This window comes from Hydra vulgaris, chromosome 12 (assembly GCF_038396675.1).
Source record: "Hydra vulgaris chromosome 12, alternate assembly HydraT2T_AEP".
Lineage (NCBI taxonomy): Eukaryota > Metazoa > Cnidaria > Hydrozoa > Anthoathecata > Hydridae > Hydra > Hydra vulgaris.
Window position 1 is genome coordinate 64536183 of NC_088931.1, and position 23410 is coordinate 64559592.

The following is a 23410-nucleotide window of genomic DNA, read 5'->3' on the forward strand; positions in this document are numbered from 1 at the left end:
TATAGAAATGAAGGAATCTAAGTCTTACAAATTGCCTGATAATTTTGCAAGATTTTTATGATAGTTGCACACTTGTATAGCTAATACTGGATATATTGAAGGATTTTTCTCAGCTTTAAGCATTATTTGGAGCATAATTAGGAATCATTTAGGAAGAAAAAAAGGCTAAAATGCAGGTACAAATTTATAGACACTTAAGATCAAAATGCACATTTGCCGATGACTAAGTTGTTAGATGACTTTGTTTTAAATTTTTTAAGTTCAAATATTACTGCTCGAAGTAAAATCAAATTCTTTTTATTTTACTTCGAGCAGTAATAAATTTAAGTGGTAAGTACCACTCTAAGATAATAATAATAAAAAAGACAAAACAATGTGATGTAAATGAAAATGGTGTCACAGTCATCATTCACATTGTTTTAATTTTTTTCTATATGTAATACATAAACAAAATGTCTGCTGTTTAGGCTTAAATATTCTCAGATATAATTGTTAGATTTTATATCACTATATAAATTTTGCTTCTATAATTTTTATCAATACCTAAATCTAGATATATTGCTGATGGTTTGGTGTGGGCTGATTTATTTGAAATTGACAAGCAATCAGATCTAAACAGTTGTGTATTCACAGCTAATGGTCTACCTTATTGGAAAAAAGCATCTGAATTGGTAAGTATATATTATGCTGTTTTTGTTGGGATCTTTAAACTTAGTAACATTTATTTTTTAGAAAAATTCTGCAGTACATTATAATGTACTGCCAAATTTTTATATAATAAGGAGTTTTTATTTCTAAATAGTTTTTATTCTAGTTAATAAGTTGTTAGACGTTTTTTAAGTTTAATAATTTTTATGCACTTACAAAGTGCAATGATAATATGCAATTATTGCAAAATTAATGATAATATGGAGTTATTGCAAACTGTTATCTATTGATACAAAACAGTGAATTTTTCTAAATTTAGTTTGTTAAATTTATTTATTAATAACAATTATATAAAATTTAAGAAATTAGAATAAAAGGAACTGAGGTATTCCATGAGAAAGTGGGGCAAATTTTTAAGACGTGTAACCTACTATCTCAGATTTTCTTCATACTTTGTAAAAATGGTCACCTATGTAACATAGACTACCTTGGAAAATTTTAGCACTAATATCAAATAGGTTTTGGAGATATTTTTACTTTAAAATCGGCTATATTTAGCAGTTTTTTTTTTGGCGGTCATTTTGATTTTACTATAGTTTTTGTTTTAAAAGTTACTGTTCAACTAAACATGTAATTAAGCTGAAAATTAGCACCAGTATAGTAAGGTCCAGTTAATCTTTCTTAGCGTTTTTTGTTGTTGTTGTGAAAATGTTCTCAAATCAACTAAAGAGCCATGGCAATATTGTCACAATTAAATATTATATGTGTGGTCAGCAATCAAGTGTGATTGCACCCAATTCCTGACCAAGCCTAATCCATCTTGTACCAGGTAAAGTTTTTGAATTGTTCAATTGAAGAGTCAAAGATTTACGAAATGATATAATATCTTTGCCTTAAAAAAAAAAAAGATGTTGATGCCAAATATGTTATCTTTTGAAAAATTGAACATTTCCTCAGCGTTCTGAATTTGTAAGTCAATTGGATGTTAAAGACTAACACTTGAAACAAGTCTTTTAACTGTTCCACCAATTTCATCACATGGCAACTTTCCATTTGATGTTGCAAAGAAATTCCATTCAGATTACATCCCAAAATCTTCAACATAATGACACAAGTTTAAAAAATATTTGCAGTTTTTTGTACCTACCAGCACAACCATCAGAAAAATATCGGATTTTTGTGGTATTTGGAAACATTTCTTGTACAAATCGGACAGTTCTTTTTATTATACAATAAATCCAACATCTTGTGTTAAGTCATCAGATATAAAACGTAAAGATGTTGGTTGACTTTTAGTAGCACCCTCATCATTTATGTTATAAATAACTACAGGATGTAGTGTGCATTACAGTTGGTTGCAGTGGTAACTCTGGATTTTGTTTTGTATGACCAATATAAAGTTTTCTGCAAAATCAAACAAAACAATAATTTCATTTATGGGTATAGATGATTTTAATGTATTTAAAAATTTACCTTGTGCTTTAGCAATATAAAAGTGAGATGTTATGCTATCAAGTCTTTTAATAAGGCGTACACTGAATTCGTCTAATGTAGGCGTGTAACTTAGAAGCTCTCCTCTATCTGTTGTACTTCAATGTTTATATTCAATTATTTTATCATCATCAATTTTGTCATTCTCTTCAAATGATCCTTCATTTTGCAATAGACTTGCAGTTATATAATTGATAATATTTTGAATTCCAGGGCAACAATTACATCTACGGAGCATGAATTCCCTTGTCTCTCTGCAACAAGCAATTTTCTCAATAAGTTCATGGTAATTCTTTTCCAGTTTAACTGCGTTAAGAATAAGCTTTATGTTTTGGTATATCGCACATATACAAACAGCATGGGTTTCTTTTTAACCAGCATAAATACACCATTTTAGCTTTAACTGCGCAAATTTAGAAAATCCTATTAGACTGAGGTGCTCTAGTTTAAATTCAATATATAGTTCCTATAAATTGCAAAGAAGATATCGCTTTGATACATGTTTATTTTTGGATACACTTACAAAATCTTTTATACCTGGCGACTGAACTGATTATTACAATAAATGCTTTCCACCTTATCAATGATATCTGATTCAATTCTAACAATGTTAGTTTTTTCTAAAGTGGTAATGTTCCTTTTTTAAATTTAAGTTTTCTTGCTTTAGTTATGGTTGACTTAGCTATATTAACTACTTCAGCTGCTTATCTTAAAGACCATGAATCTGGAACCAATGTCAAAATCTGAATCTTTTCTCTTCTGTATGTCGTTTTCAGCTTTTCTTGCATCGAAAGTATCAGTTTATCTAGATCTTCAGCTTTCTTCTGATATTTAACATTGGACACCTCAGTAACATCACTTTTCAGGTCTATTTTGTTATCATTGAGGATAACTGATAGGTTTTTTTAATATAACATCAGTAGATTGCAATAATTTTATTTTCCCTAAAGAAATTTTAGCATGTTGTGGAACTCCATAAAATTATACTGGTGATACATCTAGTTTATCAAAACTGGTGTTTATAAGTTTTTTTCGTGTGCAATTTCTATACCTTCATCAAAAATCGTTTGTTCCAGAAAATCATCTTCACCATTGTGGTCCTGTAAGGTAGACCAATCATCCATTTATTTCACCACTTCTTTTCGACATGAAGGAAACATTTTAAAACCAGGTGTTGTTTCAATACCAATTGAACACATATCTTATGCCATTTGAATAAATTTAATTTCTCACGAACCACCTTCGAATATATTATAAATAAAAAAATTCAACAAAATTGGTAAATAATAATTTAGATGATAATTTTTGAAATAAAATAAAAAAGTTTTAAAAAACTAGATGCATTTTTAAAATAAAAAACTAGATGTATTTTTTGTAAAAAGACGATTCAATAAATTAAGAACATATAAATTTAACTTTTATGTCTTTTAATGCCTTTTAAATGAGTCAATGCAACTTTTTTTGAAGTTAGCAATCCAGTTAAGTAAAAGTTGCTAATAATGTAAACATATTTTAACATTAACATTTAAAATTGATAGTGCAGATCTCCATAATAACAAATTTCTATCTCTCTCTGAATAGCTTGATAAATCTATATAATACATAATTTTATGAGATTGATCATTTGATAAAATACCAACTGTAAACAAAATTTGTTCATTTTATTTTTTTAATTTTACAATAAATAAATACAAAATACACAGATAGGGAAAAGTATGCACCCTTGATCCTAAAATCCAGGGGGAAAAATGCTAAACAAAAATTTACGAAAGACAAAATTATAAAACTATTATAGCGTTTTCTAACTTTATGGTTTTAATAAAATTTAAGAAAGTATAAATATATTTTTTATAATCAATATTAGTTTTACAATTATCATTAATTTAGGAGAATGTTATTAACACAATGCGCCCTGGATTTTATGATCAAGGGTGCACGCTTTCCCCTATATATAAATTTATTTTAAATGGAGAAAACTTTTGCCATTAGTATTTTTAGTTATGATATTAAATGTTTGTTTTTTTTTAATTTTAATTATATATATTATATTTTAAATATGACTTGAATTATATGCATAGATCATCCAAGTCGTATTTAAAAATTTTGAAAAATTGTTTAGGTAAAATATCGGAAATATATTTTCCCTTTCCTTTCTCTTAATTTTGCTTTTAGTTGAGTAGTTTTTAATTTTTTTTTAAACTTTTCTTTATTTTGCATAGAGTGATGAGTTAAGCTTAAAAATTAAATATTCACAAAAATTATACCTTAACTTGTATCTTAATATAACTTATTTATATATAACTTGTAAACTTGTATGAAAAGAAATTGTTTTGGATATCCGGAAAAACTATAAGTTGAAAAATATATCCGCAATTCTAGATAAGGCTAATCCCTGGTTTACTGCTCCTATAATATTAAAGCTTATTACTCAAGCTATCTTTTTTTTTAATAATCCAGCAGAAATTATAATAATTATAAAAAAAAAAAAAAAAAGGTAAACAAATACGTCGGTTTACTTTATATTAACGTATATTAACATATATTTATTTCAGCATTCATCCAATCTAAATTTATACTAATGCAGAAAATATTTAGCGAAAAATGTCTGGAATATATTTTGCCTTGCGTTTGTCTTAACTTTGCGTTAAAATTATTAGTTACATAAAACTTTTTATTAATTTTTGTATAAGTCAGGTTGATAAAAAAAGCAATTGCTTTTATTCGACATTTTTGAAGTAATTGTTACGCTTTAAGTTATACAAATTTGAGCAAAATCGATAAATATTTTCACATAAAGGTGAGCAATTAGTCTAAAAGCGTTGAATAAAAGCAATCGCTTTTCTTTTTTCACCCGGCCTAATAAGCTAAAAAGGCTATAAAAGAGGTGTTAAAACCATGTAAAACAGTTGTAAAAATTAAATATTTAAAATTGTGTTCACTTTTTTTTGAAAATAAATTTATATACATGATAAATAGTTAAATATGTAACAAAAATATTTAAAAAAAGTCTATATAAAACATATTTTTCTTAAAAAACAATTAACGTTGAAGGTTCTTTTTCCAAATGAGTTATAATAGCCGCCATCTCCAGGACCGCAGAGTCAAGCATAGCCTATTGTAAAAAAAACCATACTAAAATAATTAAAGATATTATCGATAGAACGATTAAACATTAAAAAAGCTACGTGATTCCATGCTAGTAGGAAGTTATAGAAAAATAAGTAAAAAGTAAAAAAAAAAAAAAAAAATTAAAAAAGAACAAAATATTCGCAGTCTGACCCGGATATAAATTTTCTGTTATTTCACGCCATTTTGGGTTGCAAGTAAAAGTAATGAAAAGATCTGGTTTACTATACTTTTTAATAATTGCCATAGCATCTTCAAAGTTTTCTTTTAAAGCTCTCGGACTTCCTACATAAGATGATGGCAAAACAACTACTCGCCCTGGTCTAACATTACGTTCGTTTGCAATGTTGATAACATGTTCATGTAAGGCATCATACTGCTCGCTTCACAGTTTATCTTGATTATTTCTGATAAAAGCAAGACGCTGGCCTTTAATTTTCACATATGCATCTACAGCATATTGCTGAAATAGTTTCTTACCATAAAATAATGAACAGAAAAATTGCCGAACAGAAAGCCTATAATTGTAGAACAGAGATAATTTAACATGATTTCTAACCAGTGTGGCACGCCTAGGGTTATGCACTACTGATTATGCCAACCAGCATCACCTCTTGGGAAAAAAGAGAGGATAAATCATAGGATCTAAGTTGGCTGACATACTTGATACAATTTTTAAAGGATGACCTCTTGGGTAAAAAACAACTTCCTTGGAAGTTGGGGAGCACCATCTTTGCCAACAAATACAACTGCAACTTCATCGTGTGAAGGTAGATTATAGCGACGTTTATCAACCCCTTCAAGTAAAGACATTTTTACAACAGAAGCTTGGCGACCTTCTATAGCCGCTTGAAGAATTACTTCATCTTCTACTTCAGCCATATTTTTAAATGCATGAGCAAATGGACTTTGTTCAGTTATTATAGTTTGCAGTTGAAACATTAAATCACGTAAAAAAAGATCATTACCACGTTAATTCATTCTAAAATTTACTGCTGAAAGTGGATCATACATATATAGTTGAGAATATATTAGTGGAATACCTTGATCTGGTCTAAGATTACCTACACGATGATAAATCTGGCCACATATTTTAAAACATGGAGGCCCATGATTTATTGATTGAACTACAGTTGCTTTAAATGAAGAGAAAGAAAGACAGGCATTATAATTTCGAATATGTTTAAAAAAATTAACATTAGCATTACGATCTACATAACTGTAAAATAAATCCTGTAAAACTTGTGTAAAAGGTGAAAGCGGAGGCTAAGATACCTTACTATTATGGCAACGTAGAAAATGTGTTTTATCTGAAAATTTCTTAGCACCATAGTGCTGACAAATTTGATTCATTTCTCCTAAATAATTATAATCTGGAATAGCATTACTTCTTGCTATAGAATACATTCGTCCTTGTCCAACAGATCTTCTTACATTTTGGCGACAATTAACTTCGCCTCGATTTAGCCTATTTCTTTCATTTTGGCGACGATTAACTTCATCTTGATTAAGCCAATTTTTTTGATTTTGTAAATGATTAATTTCATCTCGCCTAAGTTTATTTCTTTCATTTCGTCTTCGATTATTTTCAACACGCCTTATAGCACTTACATCATCTTGTAAATACATAACTTCATCTAGCCCATTATCCATTTCAATGTCATCATTATTTTTATTAAACATATTTATCAAAGCAACACTAATTATTTCTTTTTTTTACTACTCTAACGTTAACAATAAAATAAAAAAACTTAATGAATAACTAAAAAAATCTTACTCGAAAAATTACAAAATAAAGGAACCGGGTAAATGCAAAATAAAATTAATTTGCCATCTTCAAAAGTAATACACCTGTATTACTTTTTCTTAAGTTTATTTAATTAAAGTTAAGAAAACCCTGCAACCATATTAGCAAAGACTTAAAAGAAAAAAGTTAAAATTTATTTTGTTTCTAATAATAATAATAAAAAAAAAAATATATCCTTGGAGTCGCGGACAGCGTCATAGTTCATGTGTTGGGAGAAAACATTAAGCAAAACGCATAATGAAACTTATAAATGCGTTATGTACAATACAAAACAGGTTATTAACGCAGGTTTGTAAACTCTTCCCCCCCCCCCCCCCATCACACAAGGTATGACACTGCGGCGACTCCAAGGATATATATATATATATATTGAACTATTTATTAGTGAAAACATATAAAAACCAAAATTTTCTTTAAAAAATATATAGCATATTTTATAAATAAACCTTTACAATTTCCTTTGTACAACAACTTGATTATGATTAATAGCAACTCTGTAAACATGAATTTTCTAATAATCTAAATCTTAATAAATTATAAACAATTAACCTTAAATAAAAATGTATGAAAATGATTAATGCTATATTAAATATAGAAAACAAACATATAATAACACAATTATAACCTAAACCACAATTCATTCATGCAAGAGAAATTATTATGCATTTATTGAAAAGCCAGAAACATTTTTTTTCAAAGAGCAAAGGTTTTAACAATACTATAGATAAATTTTATTTATAACAAAATGTTGTCATGGCTTTTATCCCAATTATTAAAAGCATGTGAAACCATGAAACTACCCATAAATATCTTCTAACACAAGACCCCACCTAAGAATTATATTAGTCTATATTTTCAATATTAACATCTATAACACGAAGCTTTAAATTTAAAAGTACAATTTAAAAAAAGATTACAATAAATTAATAACTTAATAAAATTTTAAAATGATTTTATATTACCTACTATTTCAAGCTAATAAACATTATCTACCTAATGTCTACTTAAACATTTTGAACTCGTACCATGAAAGGTCGTGACTTCTTTAAGAAAATACTTGGTTAAGATAAGTCTAGAAACTAATTAATAACTAAGAAATAATGTATTTTACAGAATACAGAAACGTAACTAATAACGAACAATAGGCCTAACTATGCGCACTAATAATAATAATATTCACTGTGCTATTTATATTAAGAAATATAATCAGTGAGTTCTAGTAATGAAACTACCTATTAATCATTTTTAACAACAGACACTAACATAAAGATAAGCCACAGGTAACAACATTGCACAAAAAATTATCAAAGATAATGTTATGCATTTTCAGAATAGTTATATTAAAGGCTAGACAACACTTAGACCTAAAGCAGTAACACCGCTTGACTGGTAAGGTTGATGAATTTTGCTCTAGATCTATATCTCAAATATATTGTGTTTTATAGTTATACTAACTACAAAAACACAATATTTTTTTAAATGTTATATAACATATAAAAACACCTCATTTAACAATCATGTACACATTAGATAAAATACATTTCATTCTATTATAAAAACACATTTATATAAACACATTTATAAAACAACTCTATAACATATATCAACACATACACGTATTTATCAAAAACTTTTTAACTTTGAGCATAATATAAACATATATGCAAACCTTTAACAACTATAAAACAACATTTATTAGCATAAATTATTTTTAACAAAACAAAAAATGCAGACTACAAATCACAACATTGTTATGAAAAAGATGAAACCATTTAAGAACAAAATTAAAATTTTCTAATAAATATATATTCAGATACCTTAAAATGAAGCATAACACAACATTCTTTTGACAAATTCCAGAAGAATATTATTTTATTTTTCTGTTCCTTATTATTTATCCTAAGAATATAAAATATACATATAGATATAGAGAAATATAAAATAGATTGAAACAAACGCAAACTTATGTACATAAACTTACATGACCACAAACAACCGTCTTATTTTATTTAACTTTTCATATTAAATACATAAATAAAATTTTATTCTCATTATTCTTTCTACAAAAAATAATCTTAATCTATAAATAAGAAAATGAACTGAACTTACTAAAAAAGTCATCAGCCCCTCTTAACTGCTCTAGAAAATACATAAATAAAATTTTATTCTCATTATTCTTTCTACAAAAAATAATCTTAATCTATAAATAAGAAAATGAACTGAACTTACTAAAAAAGTCATCAGCCCCTCTTAACTGCTCTAGAAAATAAAACAATACTTGCTTAAAATGTTCTAAGAAGACTAACGACAAAACTAAAACAGTTTACTAAAAAAGAAACATTGTACTAAAAAAACTATTTTACCAGTCATTTTAGTTCTAACTTCTTCTAAAAAATGAAAACAGGCTATAAAAATTAGAAAAAAAAAACAACCAACAGCAAACAAACGATTATTTAAATTTTTATTTTAAGAAAATAAAAGTATATCAGCTCTAATTTGCTTCTTGACCTTACTCGTAAGACCGCATGGAGCATATAATCGCGCTTAAAAAGTAAAGAAACTACTTAAAAACTCAGAAATAGTGTATTTTACAGAATACAGAACCCTAATTAACAATACGAACATTAGGCGTAACTATGCGCACTATTCATTAGCGTATTAATATTTAGATTATGTTTCTTCTGTTTTACTAAAAGATGACATAACATGTCAATTAGGAAACAAAAATTTATTTAGAAATGAAATATTTATTTGAAGTTTCTTTAAATAATAGGTAAATAAGTTTTCTTTTGTATAATTTTTGATGGCTAATGAAAAGTGTCAATATTAATCAATTTAAAAAGAAATCATGAACACAGACCTATATTATTTATTTTTTCACTTAATACTCCTAGATTTTTAAAACGTGTTTCAAAAAATCCACCTCTCAATTTTGGACCAAAACACTCATTAAAATATCTATTTTAAAATATCTATTTATTTTTAAAATAAATAGATATTTTAAAATATCTATTTATTTTCAGTTGAGGTATAAAAATATCTTATATTTATACCTCAACTGAAAATCAAATAAAAGTTGTTTTGACAATTTTTTAAAAAACCTTAGAAAATAATATCTTTTATCCAATATCTAATAATTCTAATATCTAATATCTAATAATATCTAATAATTTGTATAAGTATTTTGTATTTGTATAATAATAAGTTAAAAAAAAATGATATTTTTGGTGTTGCTAAATGCACAATAAAAAAAGAAAACTATAATAAACATAATAATTCTATGTATTTTATCAGATTATATATATATTACAGCAAAACATAAAAATTCTATTTCAAAATTTTTAAAAGTGATTTTTAATATGGAAATAAACATTACTTCACTTTAAGGAAAATAAAAAAAAATAAAAAACACGCTATTGAAGAAAGCAATCATAATATATAAACATGTTTTTTTTCAAAGTAATTGCAAATGCATTCATTTTAGGTAAAATTTTGCATGCTTTTGTAAACGCATACAAAAGCCATGCTAAAACATAACTACTTTTTTCACTAGCGTACTTAGTTGGTTTTCTAAAAATAATGCTTTTGAAGAAAGTCTTAGCATGAAAGAAAGTCTTAGCATGGTTTCTTTTAAAGTCATTAAAAATTCATTTTAAATTTTAGTAGTTTATTGTTTTTTTATTATAAAGATGTGTATAAAAATACATTTGATATTTTGACATTTTGATTGAGAGTATTTTATAATAAATAAAAAAACTATCAATCGCATAATTATTTGGAAAAAATTGCTGATGTGTTTGCTTTGAAAAATTTTGAGCGAACACTAAAGTTTGCATAATAAAAGCAAAGAAATGTAATGTTTGTTTTTCTGTCTTTTTTATTAACAAATGTTTGAGGTAAAAAAGTTAGTGTTTAAATTTTTTTGTAATGTTTTGACATTTTTTAAAAAATGTCAAAACTTTTTAAAATTTTTTAAAAGAGTTTTATTAAAAACCATATTTAAAAACTTAAAGAAAAACAATAACAGCAAAGAACTTAAGTTGTATGAAAAAACTGTTTAAATTTTATACTTTAATATAAAAACTTTTTAAAAGTAAAATATACTTAATCCTATAACACTTTAATGTCGAATTTAATGCTCCTGCTACTGCTGCTAATACTCATTTGTGCATGTTTGCACAGAACTCACAGCGGCTATTACACCCGAATTAATGTCAAAAAAGAGTCACAGCACTTTTTGTATAAGTGTGAATGAAAGTGTTTGGAAATATCTAACTTTTACAAACTTTAAATTATGTTATGGCAATCAAAAAATCAAATCAAGTTAAATTAATATATTTTCACTTTAATAGTAACTGCATATATTACAGTTGTGCGGGACATTTACAAACAGTTATAAACTGATGACGTGTAAAGACCTATGATGGTATAAATTATAGCATAATAATAATAATAATGATAATAATAATAAGTAATAATGATAAATAATAATAACAATAATAGTAATTTATAGTAATAATACTGTTAAATATAATCATATAAAAAAGCATAATCTGTATATATATTTTACTATATATAGATATATATTTTACTATATATTTATCTATATATGAGCCCATAAGAGTAAAAGTGGACCAGGTCCATATTTTTATATTGTTAGAAATAAGCGTTCTTAGTGTTTGCATATATTATAAATCAGCCATATGTAATATTATTGATGTCTAGTATCATTTTAAATTTTTTTCTTAGACAACAAGATATGTGAAATGCACAAATAAATTTTTGAATAATTATTAATAATATAATAATAGTTATGGATTTAGTCCATTTTTTCTCTAAACATAATCAACAAATCGCTAAATCATTTTAGTGTAAAATCATGAACAAATTTCATATTATTCGTTTACAATAGCAATTCAAATTAAGACAAGTAGTACAAATTCATACTATGTTGTAAAAAACACAATTACTATTTACTAATTATCGGCAAAAATAGTCCTCATTATTACAAACAGTACAATAAAAACCATACGAACTTACTGATCATCATCGCCGCTGTCATCGAGCAGTTCATCTTCTAGTACATCCTTGATGTGACCGCTGTGTTCCAACTTTTGATAGAAGTCATGATAGATTGGAGGAATATACTTTAACAGTTTCATTAGATCTGAGTATTTTTCTTTGCTCAGTTTTGTTGCTCCACAGTACAGTGGAGCCAAACTCACTTCACTAAGATTCGTTTGACGTCCGCGTTTCGCTAGCGAAATGAAACTGAATGATGCGTCATCATCTAAAGAGTATTTAAAGAACAGTTTGTATGGCTCGTTCTTTCTAAGTTGGCGGTAGTGGTGTAGTGGTAGAGCGCTCGCTTCATAAGCGAGAGGTTCCAAGTTCGATCCCCACCACGTCCCTGGTAGTACCGCGCTCAACTTGTTTCTCCGCGCAGCGGCCTTGTACGTCAAGGTTCGTGTTTCGGAGTTATAGAGTTAAGAGAGGGTTATAACCACAATTAAGTAGCCTCCTCATCTGTAGTGGCCTTTTGGGCCTTGGGGAGGTGAAATAAAAAAAAAAAAAAAAAAAAAAAAAAAAAAGTTGCAGCCATTGCATATCCAGCCAGTTAACCTTCTGATCACTCTCATCCACTTTCCGATTTGTAATTAATTTCAATAAGGGCTCCACACTCTTGAAATTATCAGTGCTTAATCTTGCAACACTGAAGCGCTTCTTCATAGAGCAGTTCTCGACCAATTTGTACCATTGTTCTGGCACGAAGATCTCTGTGAATTTTGGTTTTGCTCTCTCAAATATTCCAAAATCTGCATCGTTAGGCAAATAAGAATGCCCAGAGACCATAAACTTATGATTCACCAGTTCAATATTCGTCGTCTGCGTCAAATGCATCCATAACAGTGCAATTTTTATATTTCGATTTTGGCCGCCGCACGAGTCGCTGAATGCTGTAATAGACGTAATATCCCTATTTGCCAGATTTTGACAATATGCCAATAAGCATGAACCGATCTCACCTGCACCTCGTGAGGCTGTTCCCTCATGCCATACATTCATCACTGCATTGTCATTTTTAAGGTCATGAATGCCTAGATTATACACTGATAATTGTCGGCAATAATAAACTTTATTGATTGTAAGGCAAGGCAATGACATGACCTTTTGCAGGTCAAAACAAAAAGATGCATGTTTATTGTCTTCATTTTCCTTTTCTAGTTTTAAGGATTGAAGGGCCTTCTCTGCTTTGCGCAAATGAATCTCATGCGCTGCTTTTAGTTGAGATTTTTTTGTGTTCAGTTTTTTCTATTTCAATGTCTGTTTTAAAAATGTCACATTTCTTGCACGTATCTTTTAGTGGCTGATGGAACGTCAAGTTAAATTCATGATTAAAAATGCCCCGAAACTTCCACTCTTTTTGGGGTTCGACTGAATCCTGTATGCATTTTTCTCTATACATGTCGTACATAGTGGATACCGTCAAATGAGCAGGTAGAAAGCGGCGAGATGCACTGTGACTTCTAGTATAGTGACTTTCGTATGTGGGAAACATGCAAATATGATCTTTAATGCGAGTGATGTGTTCCTCATGAATGCGTTGTGTCTTGTGATCATATTTTCCTCGTCCATCTTTGCCTGACACACCACCATTCTCCCGTTGGTTGACTAACGCACGATTTAGTCGACTGCTGCTAATGTCAAATATCGCCAAGAAGTATGGTTTGCAAACAGTAACGGGCTTATTATCTGCAAACACAGAGTATACTCGTGCAAAATCCTTTGCATGTTTTTTTTCATTTTTCGTAATTTTGTTTTTTCTTACTCTTGGTTGTCTACGTTCTACTGTTGATTGTTTCACGCAGCCAGCAAGAAACAGATTTTGTGCATCAAAATCTCCCAATTTCCAGAAATTTTCAAACAGAGTTTTAGTCTGCTCTAAAGTCAAATTTTCAGCACATTTGTTTTTGCAACTGTGATTTATTAAATAATGTTCGTTTAATTTCTTAGCTTTTTGTAACGTTCCGCCATGCTTTACATATTCGCTACCTGTATTTCGTAAGCGCTTAATCACATTTTTCTTCTAGTTCGTTACACAACGTTTTCGTTTTCGAGGGCATTGATCGGTTACAATCGGAGATTCAGTTATTACAATCGGAGATTCAGTTGTTGCAATCGGAGATTCAGTTGTTACAATCGGAGATTCAACTGCTACAACCGGTGAATTATCGGCTACAATCGGAGATTCAGCTGCTAATGTAGAACGTTCTGTCTGTATATCTGCTGCTAAGTTAGGATCTGCAATTGTTGTATCTGTAGCTAGAGATCTCTGAACCTTCTTACACTTTATCAATGCCAGTGACACCATGTGTGCGGCTCGTGAATGCATGTTTACACTATTTTACAATAAATATTTTTTAAATATTACATACATTCAGAATATTATTAGAAAGAATAATGTACATGTACACAACATGCATGCAAGTGCTCCCCTAGCTAGATGTTATTAAAGTCACAAAAAAGACCTTTCTAAAGAGGCTGTAACTTTGGTAGTGACAGACCATTATATCTACTGTCTAACAAATCAATATTTATATTCCTGCTGAGAGCAATTGAATAAATCTTATATTATCGCTCACCAAACTATTTCAGTTTTGTCACTTTATAAAGTGTTAAAGTGCTGTATACTTCACTATATTAATATAAAACCATAATCAGATATTCATTTAAAGCATCTTACCTGTACAAATGTTATTCTTGTTCTAATATAATAATAATAATTTAAAGAAAATGTGTAGTTTATGTGGTCTTGAATCTTGATTTCTTACATTAAAGCACTATCAATGGACTTGGTCCACTATTACTCTCTATACCTGGTGATTTATTGTTAGAGTAAAAATGTGCTGCCCTCTGTTGAATAAGAAATAAATGTGTTATGGACTAGGTCCATTTTTGCTCTAAAAATATAGCAAATTTTTAGCAGTTTTACATACATAAGGGTCATTTGAAAAAAATTGGACTTGGTCCACTTTTACTCTCATAGGCTCATATATAATAGTGATAATCATTAATAATAATGCAAAATAAAAAATATAAAAATCATAATAATATCAATAACAAAAAGTATAACAGGTAAAAAGAAAGAAAGAAAATGGAGAGAAGTTTAACGACTTTGAAAGAAAAGTCAAAGAAGGAGAAGTCCTAGGAGAGTTTTGTTATGTACCAGAATTTTTTATGCATACTATTTTATAAGGAAATAAAAATATTGAATACGCATTAAAGTATAATAAAAAGAACTAAAAAAAAAAAATTGTTATAGAGAATTAAGCAGGATGATTGCATAGAAAATAATTTATTATTTATTTATTACATGTTACATGGTTTATAAACTTTACAGGATGATGAAAATGAGGGCATTGGTTGTGACAAAAATAACATTTATATATTCTTATGTTTTATTTTTAGATTTTTAGATTTTTGTTTTTATTTTATGAGTTTTATATTTTATATTTCTATTTTTTGGTTTTATATTGTTGTTGTTATTTTTTATTTTTATTTATGGGTTTTATACTTTTAACATATTAAAAAGTTTTTTAATATATTAAAAAGTTATAGAGAATGGCTAGGGGGTGATTGCATAACTGCATATTGGCATAGGGGAGATTGCATAACTGATAGTTCATTGGTTATTTTTATTGAGGATAAACTTTTTTACATGAGTTATGAAAGTGAAAAAAATGTTAAAACATATATCAAGTTTTACAGTTTTACTTTTACTTTAACACTGCATAGCGGCAACAACTACTTAATTTTGATTTATAGCATTTATTTGCTGTTTTATAGTCTTTTTTTTTTAAATAGTGTTAAAGTATTTGTCAAACTATACGGCTTAGTGGCTGAAGTGATTAGCTTGCATGGTTCTGAAGTGAAATGTCGTGATTCCAATTTCTGCACTTCCATTAATTCATTTTAAAATCTTTTTCAATTTTTTTAAAATACAAAATAAAACATGAAGTTCTAAAGATGTTTTACTTTTATAAGGTTTTACTTATATTTAAAAATTGTAATTGTAATTTTGATTTATCGCATGTATTTGCTGCTTTATTCTGCCTTTTGTTTATCAAATAGTGGTAAAAATTGGCAGATTGGTTTGCCTTAATGGCCAAAGTAGTTAGTTTGCTGCGCTTCCGAAGTGCAGTGCTAGGGATCAAATCCTGTTTTTGCACTATGTTTTTTTTTTCTCCCAATCTTTAACAATTTTCTAAAAAATAAAACAAAACATTTTTAAAGTTCTATTGATGTTACATACATAACATATATAATACATAACATATATATTATATACTATAACAAAAAAAATTCTGAGTGTTTAACATTTATTAAGGAGCCAACTTTTTTTCTTATAAAAAATGATTTTACATTCAAACTTTTATTTTCTTTAAAATTAGTTAACGGAGTAAAGGTCCTAATAAGCTGCTTATGGTCTGGAAAAAAATTTTATAAAAACCTAATAAAGAAAAATTTATAAGTCTGTACCCACTTTTTTTTAAAAAAGTTTACAATAAATTTTTAATAAGAAGTTATTGTACATTATAGTATTGAACATTAATCATTAACTCAAAACAAAGACTTCACAGATTTTTATTTTCTACAACTTATTAGAAATTATTGTAATAAAATGACTGTATAAAGAATAAGTATAGATAGGGTCAGTGTTGAATAGACTTACCATGACTCTTATAATACAGGTCATGACCTGTAACTAGGGTTGAAAATTTCTGGAAATTTTAAAAATTAAAAAAAAAAAAAGTAATTTTATAATTTATAGGTAAAATATTATGTTTTATTTAGGCTATTGTTACGGACAATTTTATGATAATATTGTGCAGTAGATTATAAAAATTTTAGAAAGCATCTTTGTAAAACACTATTTTTGGTATTATTTTGAGTTTTTTTATTATAACTTTAAGTAGCAACTATGATACTTTGTTTTCAAAATTTTCTAAAACCGTTTTATCCTGTTATTTCCTTAGCATATTGATGTTTATTGCCATAGCAAGCTTTGTTTAAGGCTTAGCATAATGTGCAACCCCATCCTTAAAGGGAATGGAGTATTTTTCAATACTTATTAAATTGGCCTAAAATTAACTCTAAAAGTATATATAAAATGATTTGATTGAATATTTACAGGATTTTGCAATTTTTTCTTGATTTAAAGGCGTTATTGATTAATGAAAGCCAAAAAGTAAATGAAACCTTTTTGCTAAATTTGGACTACTTAAAAATACAGTTTGCAATAAAAATAAATAACTAATAAGTTCAAGGACATAAATTCCACAGTTTAAATAAGTGCTTTAAAGACTTGAGTTTTACTCGCCAAAACCTTGCTAGGAGAGGGGTGGGGGGTGAATCCACAAAAAAATCCTGACTGGTTTCTTTAAAATAAAAAAATAAAAAGTTCGTTAATAACTAAAATTTACCCGATTGAATTGTGTTAAATACCCAACTAGCCAACTAAATTTGACAAAAAATTGATCGTAACTTGAAAATCACCTTCTCTGTGGGGTAGAAAAGTAACATAACAGCATGAGCGTTTTATTGCTTTTTTAAAAAAATACATGATTTTTAAATCAATAAACTTCATTATAAAAATTTGACTAAAAGAAGTGTATTTTTTGCTTGTGGGTCGTTATTATTTTATATTGTTGAAATATTTAAAGAATACCCTAATACTACGACAATAAAACGCATATTTTTGAAACAAAGAAATGAATGTTATAAAATTATATAATAAACTATAAGTTTATTGCAATTAAAATTTTTTGATAATTTCCAAAAATTTTGAGCAATATTTCCCTGAAAATTTATGGAAGTTTTCAACCCTATCTGTAATATGGTAAGTTTATTATTCTGCATAATTTAAAGTCTAACTCCAATTGTTTTTTAAACTTTTTATATCGATTGTAGTTAATCAACAATTTCAAGTGGGTATTTTAAGTATTATTTGAAATACCTGCTTCGGATACTAATATCCATATCGCTGACAAATGGCTGATCTTGCAACATCTACCAAAGCGTTTAAAATTTTTTAAAGTTGATTATGTTCAGAATTCAAATTGTAAAAAGCTAAAAAGCAACAATAAAACAAACTGCAAAGTTGTTTTAATAATATAAAGAGTTTGATACAGTTTATAACCTTAATAAAATAAAATGCATTTGAAATAAAATGAAATAAATAGAATTGTACTAATTTATAAATTAAAAATTGTCATAAATCTTCATGTACTGCAAAAACATGCCTATAGACCATACAAGTCTATAATCTATAGACCAAGCAAGTACGATTAAGAAAAAAAACATTAGATACTACATTTTTTATAATTTATTGTTTCTTGATTGAGCGTACTATTAAAAGTTTAAGTATAATTAAGTTTTTCATTCAAATGGTTTTTAAGTTGATGCTTTCATTCAAATTTTCATACAAATTGTTTTGCAATAAAAAAATGAATTGAATTATATTTCCTTAGGTTTAAAAACATGTTTAAATTTTTTTTAGAAAAAATTTTATTTGAACAGAATAGTAAAATAATTTATTAACTTTAATTTAAATTTTTTATAATTTAATTTTTATTTATAAACTTATATAACTTTTGTAATCACTGGTATAATGAAACAAAATATAAAAATGTTTACGATTTAAATAAATCACACTATGCACTATTGTTACTGTAGCTAGATATGTTTAACTTTTAGCAACGAGTCTTGATATGCTAGTTATTACGGACTTCATTAAATTAAATTTATAGCTATTGAGCGTTAAAGTTCTTTTAAATTGTTTGTTTTTTTTTAATTTCAAATTTCGAACACAAAATTGTTTGAATAAGTTAATTTAAAAGACTAAAATTCTTTTGTTCAAAAAGATTTAATTTTAAATAAAATTCCTTAAATTGCGTGTTTATAAAAAATGTTTGAGCTTGATATTGCTTTAAAAAAAATATTAAAGAATGGTATGATGTTTTTTATATTCTATTCAAGATTTCTTGTTAAAATAATTTTAAGTTCTAAGCTTATATTATGTGTTAACAACATCTAAGATATAAATAAAAGCAACTATATGGCTAATTTCGTGAGTCTCTGAGTATATTAAGTAAATTTAATAGTTGAGTAACTGTAAGTTAGATGTACTTTATCTATTCAGTAAATCAAACTAAATATAACTTTAAAATAATATTGCTTCCATGGAGGGATTTTTTAAAGATAATTTAAATTCAAAAGGGCTTTATGTAGAATAAAGTCTCAGTGCAAGAGAGCAAATATCTTACTTTTATTCATAAGATAGATTTAGCATGACGGACTTTATGACCCCTAATAAAAAACTTTGACTAATTTTAATATTTCCTATTTCTAATTTCATGTATAGTGAGCCACCTGTAACATTACTTTTAAGAATGGCCAAAACTAAAATGCTAAATTAAAAAAGAAAAAAAATTTACAAAAAAAAAACATACGAATTGCAAAAATATTTTTTTTAAGAAAAACGCAAAGGTGTAAAAAGCAATCTCAATTGGTGGTCGTGATGACACTTTATTTGAGCCCTAATGTTATAAGTTATTTTTTTATTTATAACTTTAAAATTTATGTATATGTGTAGTTTTCTATCGCTTACTACAAAATATTGAAGTAAGGAATAAGTGTAGAAATGGTCGGTGTAAATAGGTGTGATTGCACTCTTTATCTGACCATGAATATAATACTTAGTTGCCACAAAATGGCAATAGCTTTTTAGATGTTTTGAAAACATTTAAAAAAACGCAAAAAAAACTTTACTTGATGGGAGAGAACTACTAAAAAAATTTAAAAAAAAAAGAATTCCTAATGAAGGAAAATACTCAACTAAAACAAAATAAATTACGACTAGAATAAATTATATCTAAACTTCTCTCTTTTACAATTTTTTTATAAAATTAAGCGACATTTTTATTAAAAGTAACAACTTACTATTAATGATCATTTAGTATAGAAACAAACGTTCTTTATATTGTTAAAGCGTATAATATAATTCTTTATTTAAGTCTTTATGTTTTATTTCAACAAGAATCTAATAAAACTAATTTTAGTTGAATTACATGATAAATAAAAAAGTAAATATATTTTTATAACCATTTCATGCTTTGCGTAGTTTGCAATATCTAGTATAATTTTAAGTATTTAAAACAATTCTTCTTAAGTAAGATATAAGAAATAACTATATCGTGGCGTTACTATAAAAGTATTGTAACTACCTTTTCTTATAACAGTGTTTATAATGTTTAAAAAAATTTGCAATGTACCAGACCCCTGAAACAGCGGTCTATAACAATCAGTTTTCCCATGTATAAATTTAATAACTTTATATTTTCCTTAAGTCTATTGGTTTGTTTTAATATGTAATAGGCATATTACATTCTAAGTAAATTATGATTTTATTGTGTCTTTTGCAAACTAGAAGCACATTTTTATTGCATCAAATTATTATAAAGCAAACTTTAATGGTTTAACCAAAAAGGTAAAATATATTTATGAAGAGAAAGCGGAACTGCTTCACAATACTGCTGATGTATTTAGTGAGTAAGCTTTTTAATATATTCGTATGTTTTTGTTCTGTATTGACAGCTTGCATGGTGCTGGTTTACCCGTAAGTCACTTTATATAAATGTATGTTTATGTTTTGTTCGACTCTCTGTTCATCCTCTCATAATTCACTATGTATGTATGTATGTTTATGTTCAGTTGCCAGTAAATATCGATATGTTTATTTGATTATTAATTTTATTAACTTTGATGATTATTATTTTTTAATATTAACAAAATCGATCATACAAACATTTCAAAAAGATTTACATTTAAAGAATAAAAAATTAATCTATATTATTATTCATATAATTATTATAATTCTTAATAAAAATAATTTAAAAAAAAATTTAAAAATTTTCTTTTTATCAATAAAAAAGGACCAATAAAAGTAAATCATCACTTATTTTAAAAGTGCTTTTCTAATATTATAACATTTGAGGACAAAAGATTATAAACAAATTTAATTATTTTAGCGTGTCAAAATGTTTTGGACATGCATGGAAAAATACATAAATTTAAATGTTCTCAAAACATCTAAAAGCTGTGGCCATGTTATCGCAACTATATAAATTGCGTGGTCAGGAATAGAGTGCGATCGCACCCGTTTCCCGACCAAACCTGTATAGTACAAACTTAATAATAGTAAAATTTATGGACACATACTTATTTAAAACTTAAATTAAATCTTTTTGAATTTGAAATATTTGACACAAAAACAATTTTAAAACATATCGAACTAATTCATTCAAGTTAATTTCCCAAAGTCTTTTCTTATAATTACTTGCTCTCTTGCTTGGAGCTATTTCAATTATATTTTTATATTTTTCAAATTAGAAAAAAAAGTTTCACAAAAAAGAAAATTAAGGCAGGAAATTTTTATATCAGAATATATCGTTTCAATAAAAAAGCGATCTATGATCACTTATTTTTTACCCTGGTTTATTACAGATTCAAATCTTGATTTTAATAGTTTTTTTCATAACAAATAGTAGAGTTGTATTAATTTATTTTATTTAGTTTGCTAATAAAGCCGCTGGGACAGTGCATGTTATGCTGAACGCAACATCACAGGCTGTTAATCCACACAGGTATATAACTAGATATGGAGTCCTAATTTTATTAGGCTTTTAGAATAAAAAAAAGTTGCTGCTGCACCCTAATGGATAAGTGTTTCAAATTTCAATTTTTATACATAAATATAAATTACGCAATCTTTGTTGACCCAATACAGTTTTTCCATAAAAATGATACTGTTATTTTTAAGTTAGTAAATTTTTAACTTTTTTTGGTGGAAATAGTTTTTTTTTGATAAACTCGTAAAGTAATGCCTATTTTTATATTGTATGTAACATTTGTGAGTTGTAATTTTTGTTTATTTAAAGAGACATTTGATTATTTCAAACTCAAAAAAATGTATATATATATATATATAATTTTATTTACAGTATTTTCGGATCTACAGAGGTACCTGTTATAAAGAAAAATAAATCAATAACAAAGGTGGTATTTATTTTAATTAATGAAGAAAAAGTGGAGCAAAAGTAAGATAATTTATGTTTTAAATTTTTCATATTTAAGTACATTTGCATTGCTAAAATCTTATTTACAACTTCTTTAAATGACTATTGAAGTCTCTTTTATCTTTTTTCTTGTTTTTGAATTAAAGCCCAACTTATTTAGTGGTATTAAAAACATAATAAATGTCTACAGCCCTTGTTTTAAAAAAAAAATGCTTAACTTAATAGTGTAATATGAATTTGACTTTGAATTCTCTTAATTTTTTTTTTTAAAGACAATATCTTTTTTAAATTACTGCAATAATATTAATTTCCCGTATGAACTAATGTTATTCACGTTCTACAGAGAATTATTATTTTTTATAAAGACAATAACTTTTTTAAATTACTGCAATAATATTAATTACTGCAAAACAAGTTAAGTTTTATTTAGCTTTTTTTTAATATTAAATATCTAAATTTAATATTACATTTAAAAAAATGTTGATATAAAATTTTTTTATTCTATTCTGGACATTTGCATAAATGAATTAAAATATGTTAAATTCTTGAATTTTTAAATGATTATTTCTTAAATTTTTAATTGCGGCTTTGCAACTACAAATGATTTTTAATTTATAAATAATGTTATAAATAAAAAAAATTACGTTAATTCACTTAATATATTTATTAAAAGTTTGTTAGATTATTAATGATTTTGTTGTGAAAGTTTATTTATTAAAGTTATATCACTGTATATATTGCTTATTAAAAAATAATCACTGCGATTTAACTTGCTTTATGAAAAAAAATTTTAACTTGCATTTTGTGCAAATTTTTGATGCAGCCATTTATTTAAAATTTAATTTTGAGTAAAAAAATGTTCAGGAAAGTAAACCCCCAAAAAAAACATTTTCATAAAAATGAGCTATTTTTTCTAAGAACAAATAAATTTCAATATTGAATAATATTTAGTAATATTATTAAATAAATTTGATAAACATGCATTAACTTAAATTTTAATAAACTTAAATGTATTTTTAAAATCAAAATAAAATTATATATATTTTTTTTACCAGAATAAAGTTATATATTTTTTATTTTAAATTAAATAACATAATTTAATCCTAATAAAAAATGAATACTATGATATTTGCTTCAAGTATTAGTGTTTTTCAAGCAAAAAACTTAATCATTACAATAAAGTAAAAACAAAATAAAAATA

General features: G+C 26.4%; 1 protein-coding gene and 1 long non-coding RNA gene across 2 annotated transcripts in view; one reads left to right on the forward strand and one right to left on the reverse strand.

Annotated features, from left to right (window-relative positions):
• LOC136088925 (ADP-ribosyl cyclase/cyclic ADP-ribose hydrolase-like) overlaps nucleotides 1-23410 on the forward strand; it is a 101433-nt gene that overhangs the window by 34433 nt on the left and 43590 nt on the right. Inside the window, exons 4-6 of the mRNA XM_065814099.1 lie at nucleotides 554-671; nucleotides 21707-21777; nucleotides 22135-22230. Coding sequence (XP_065670171.1) covers nucleotides 554-671; nucleotides 21707-21777; nucleotides 22135-22230 — 285 coding nt within the window. The remainder of the gene's footprint in view (nucleotides 1-553; nucleotides 672-21706; nucleotides 21778-22134; nucleotides 22231-23410) is intronic.
• Nucleotides 5019-8970, reverse strand: LOC136088924 (uncharacterized). The gene is made up of 3 exons (XR_010642645.1): nucleotides 8890-8970; nucleotides 7519-7597; nucleotides 5019-5251 (listed from the first exon to the last, which is right to left on the reverse strand). It is a non-coding gene; the product is annotated as an uncharacterized LOC136088924 (long non-coding RNA).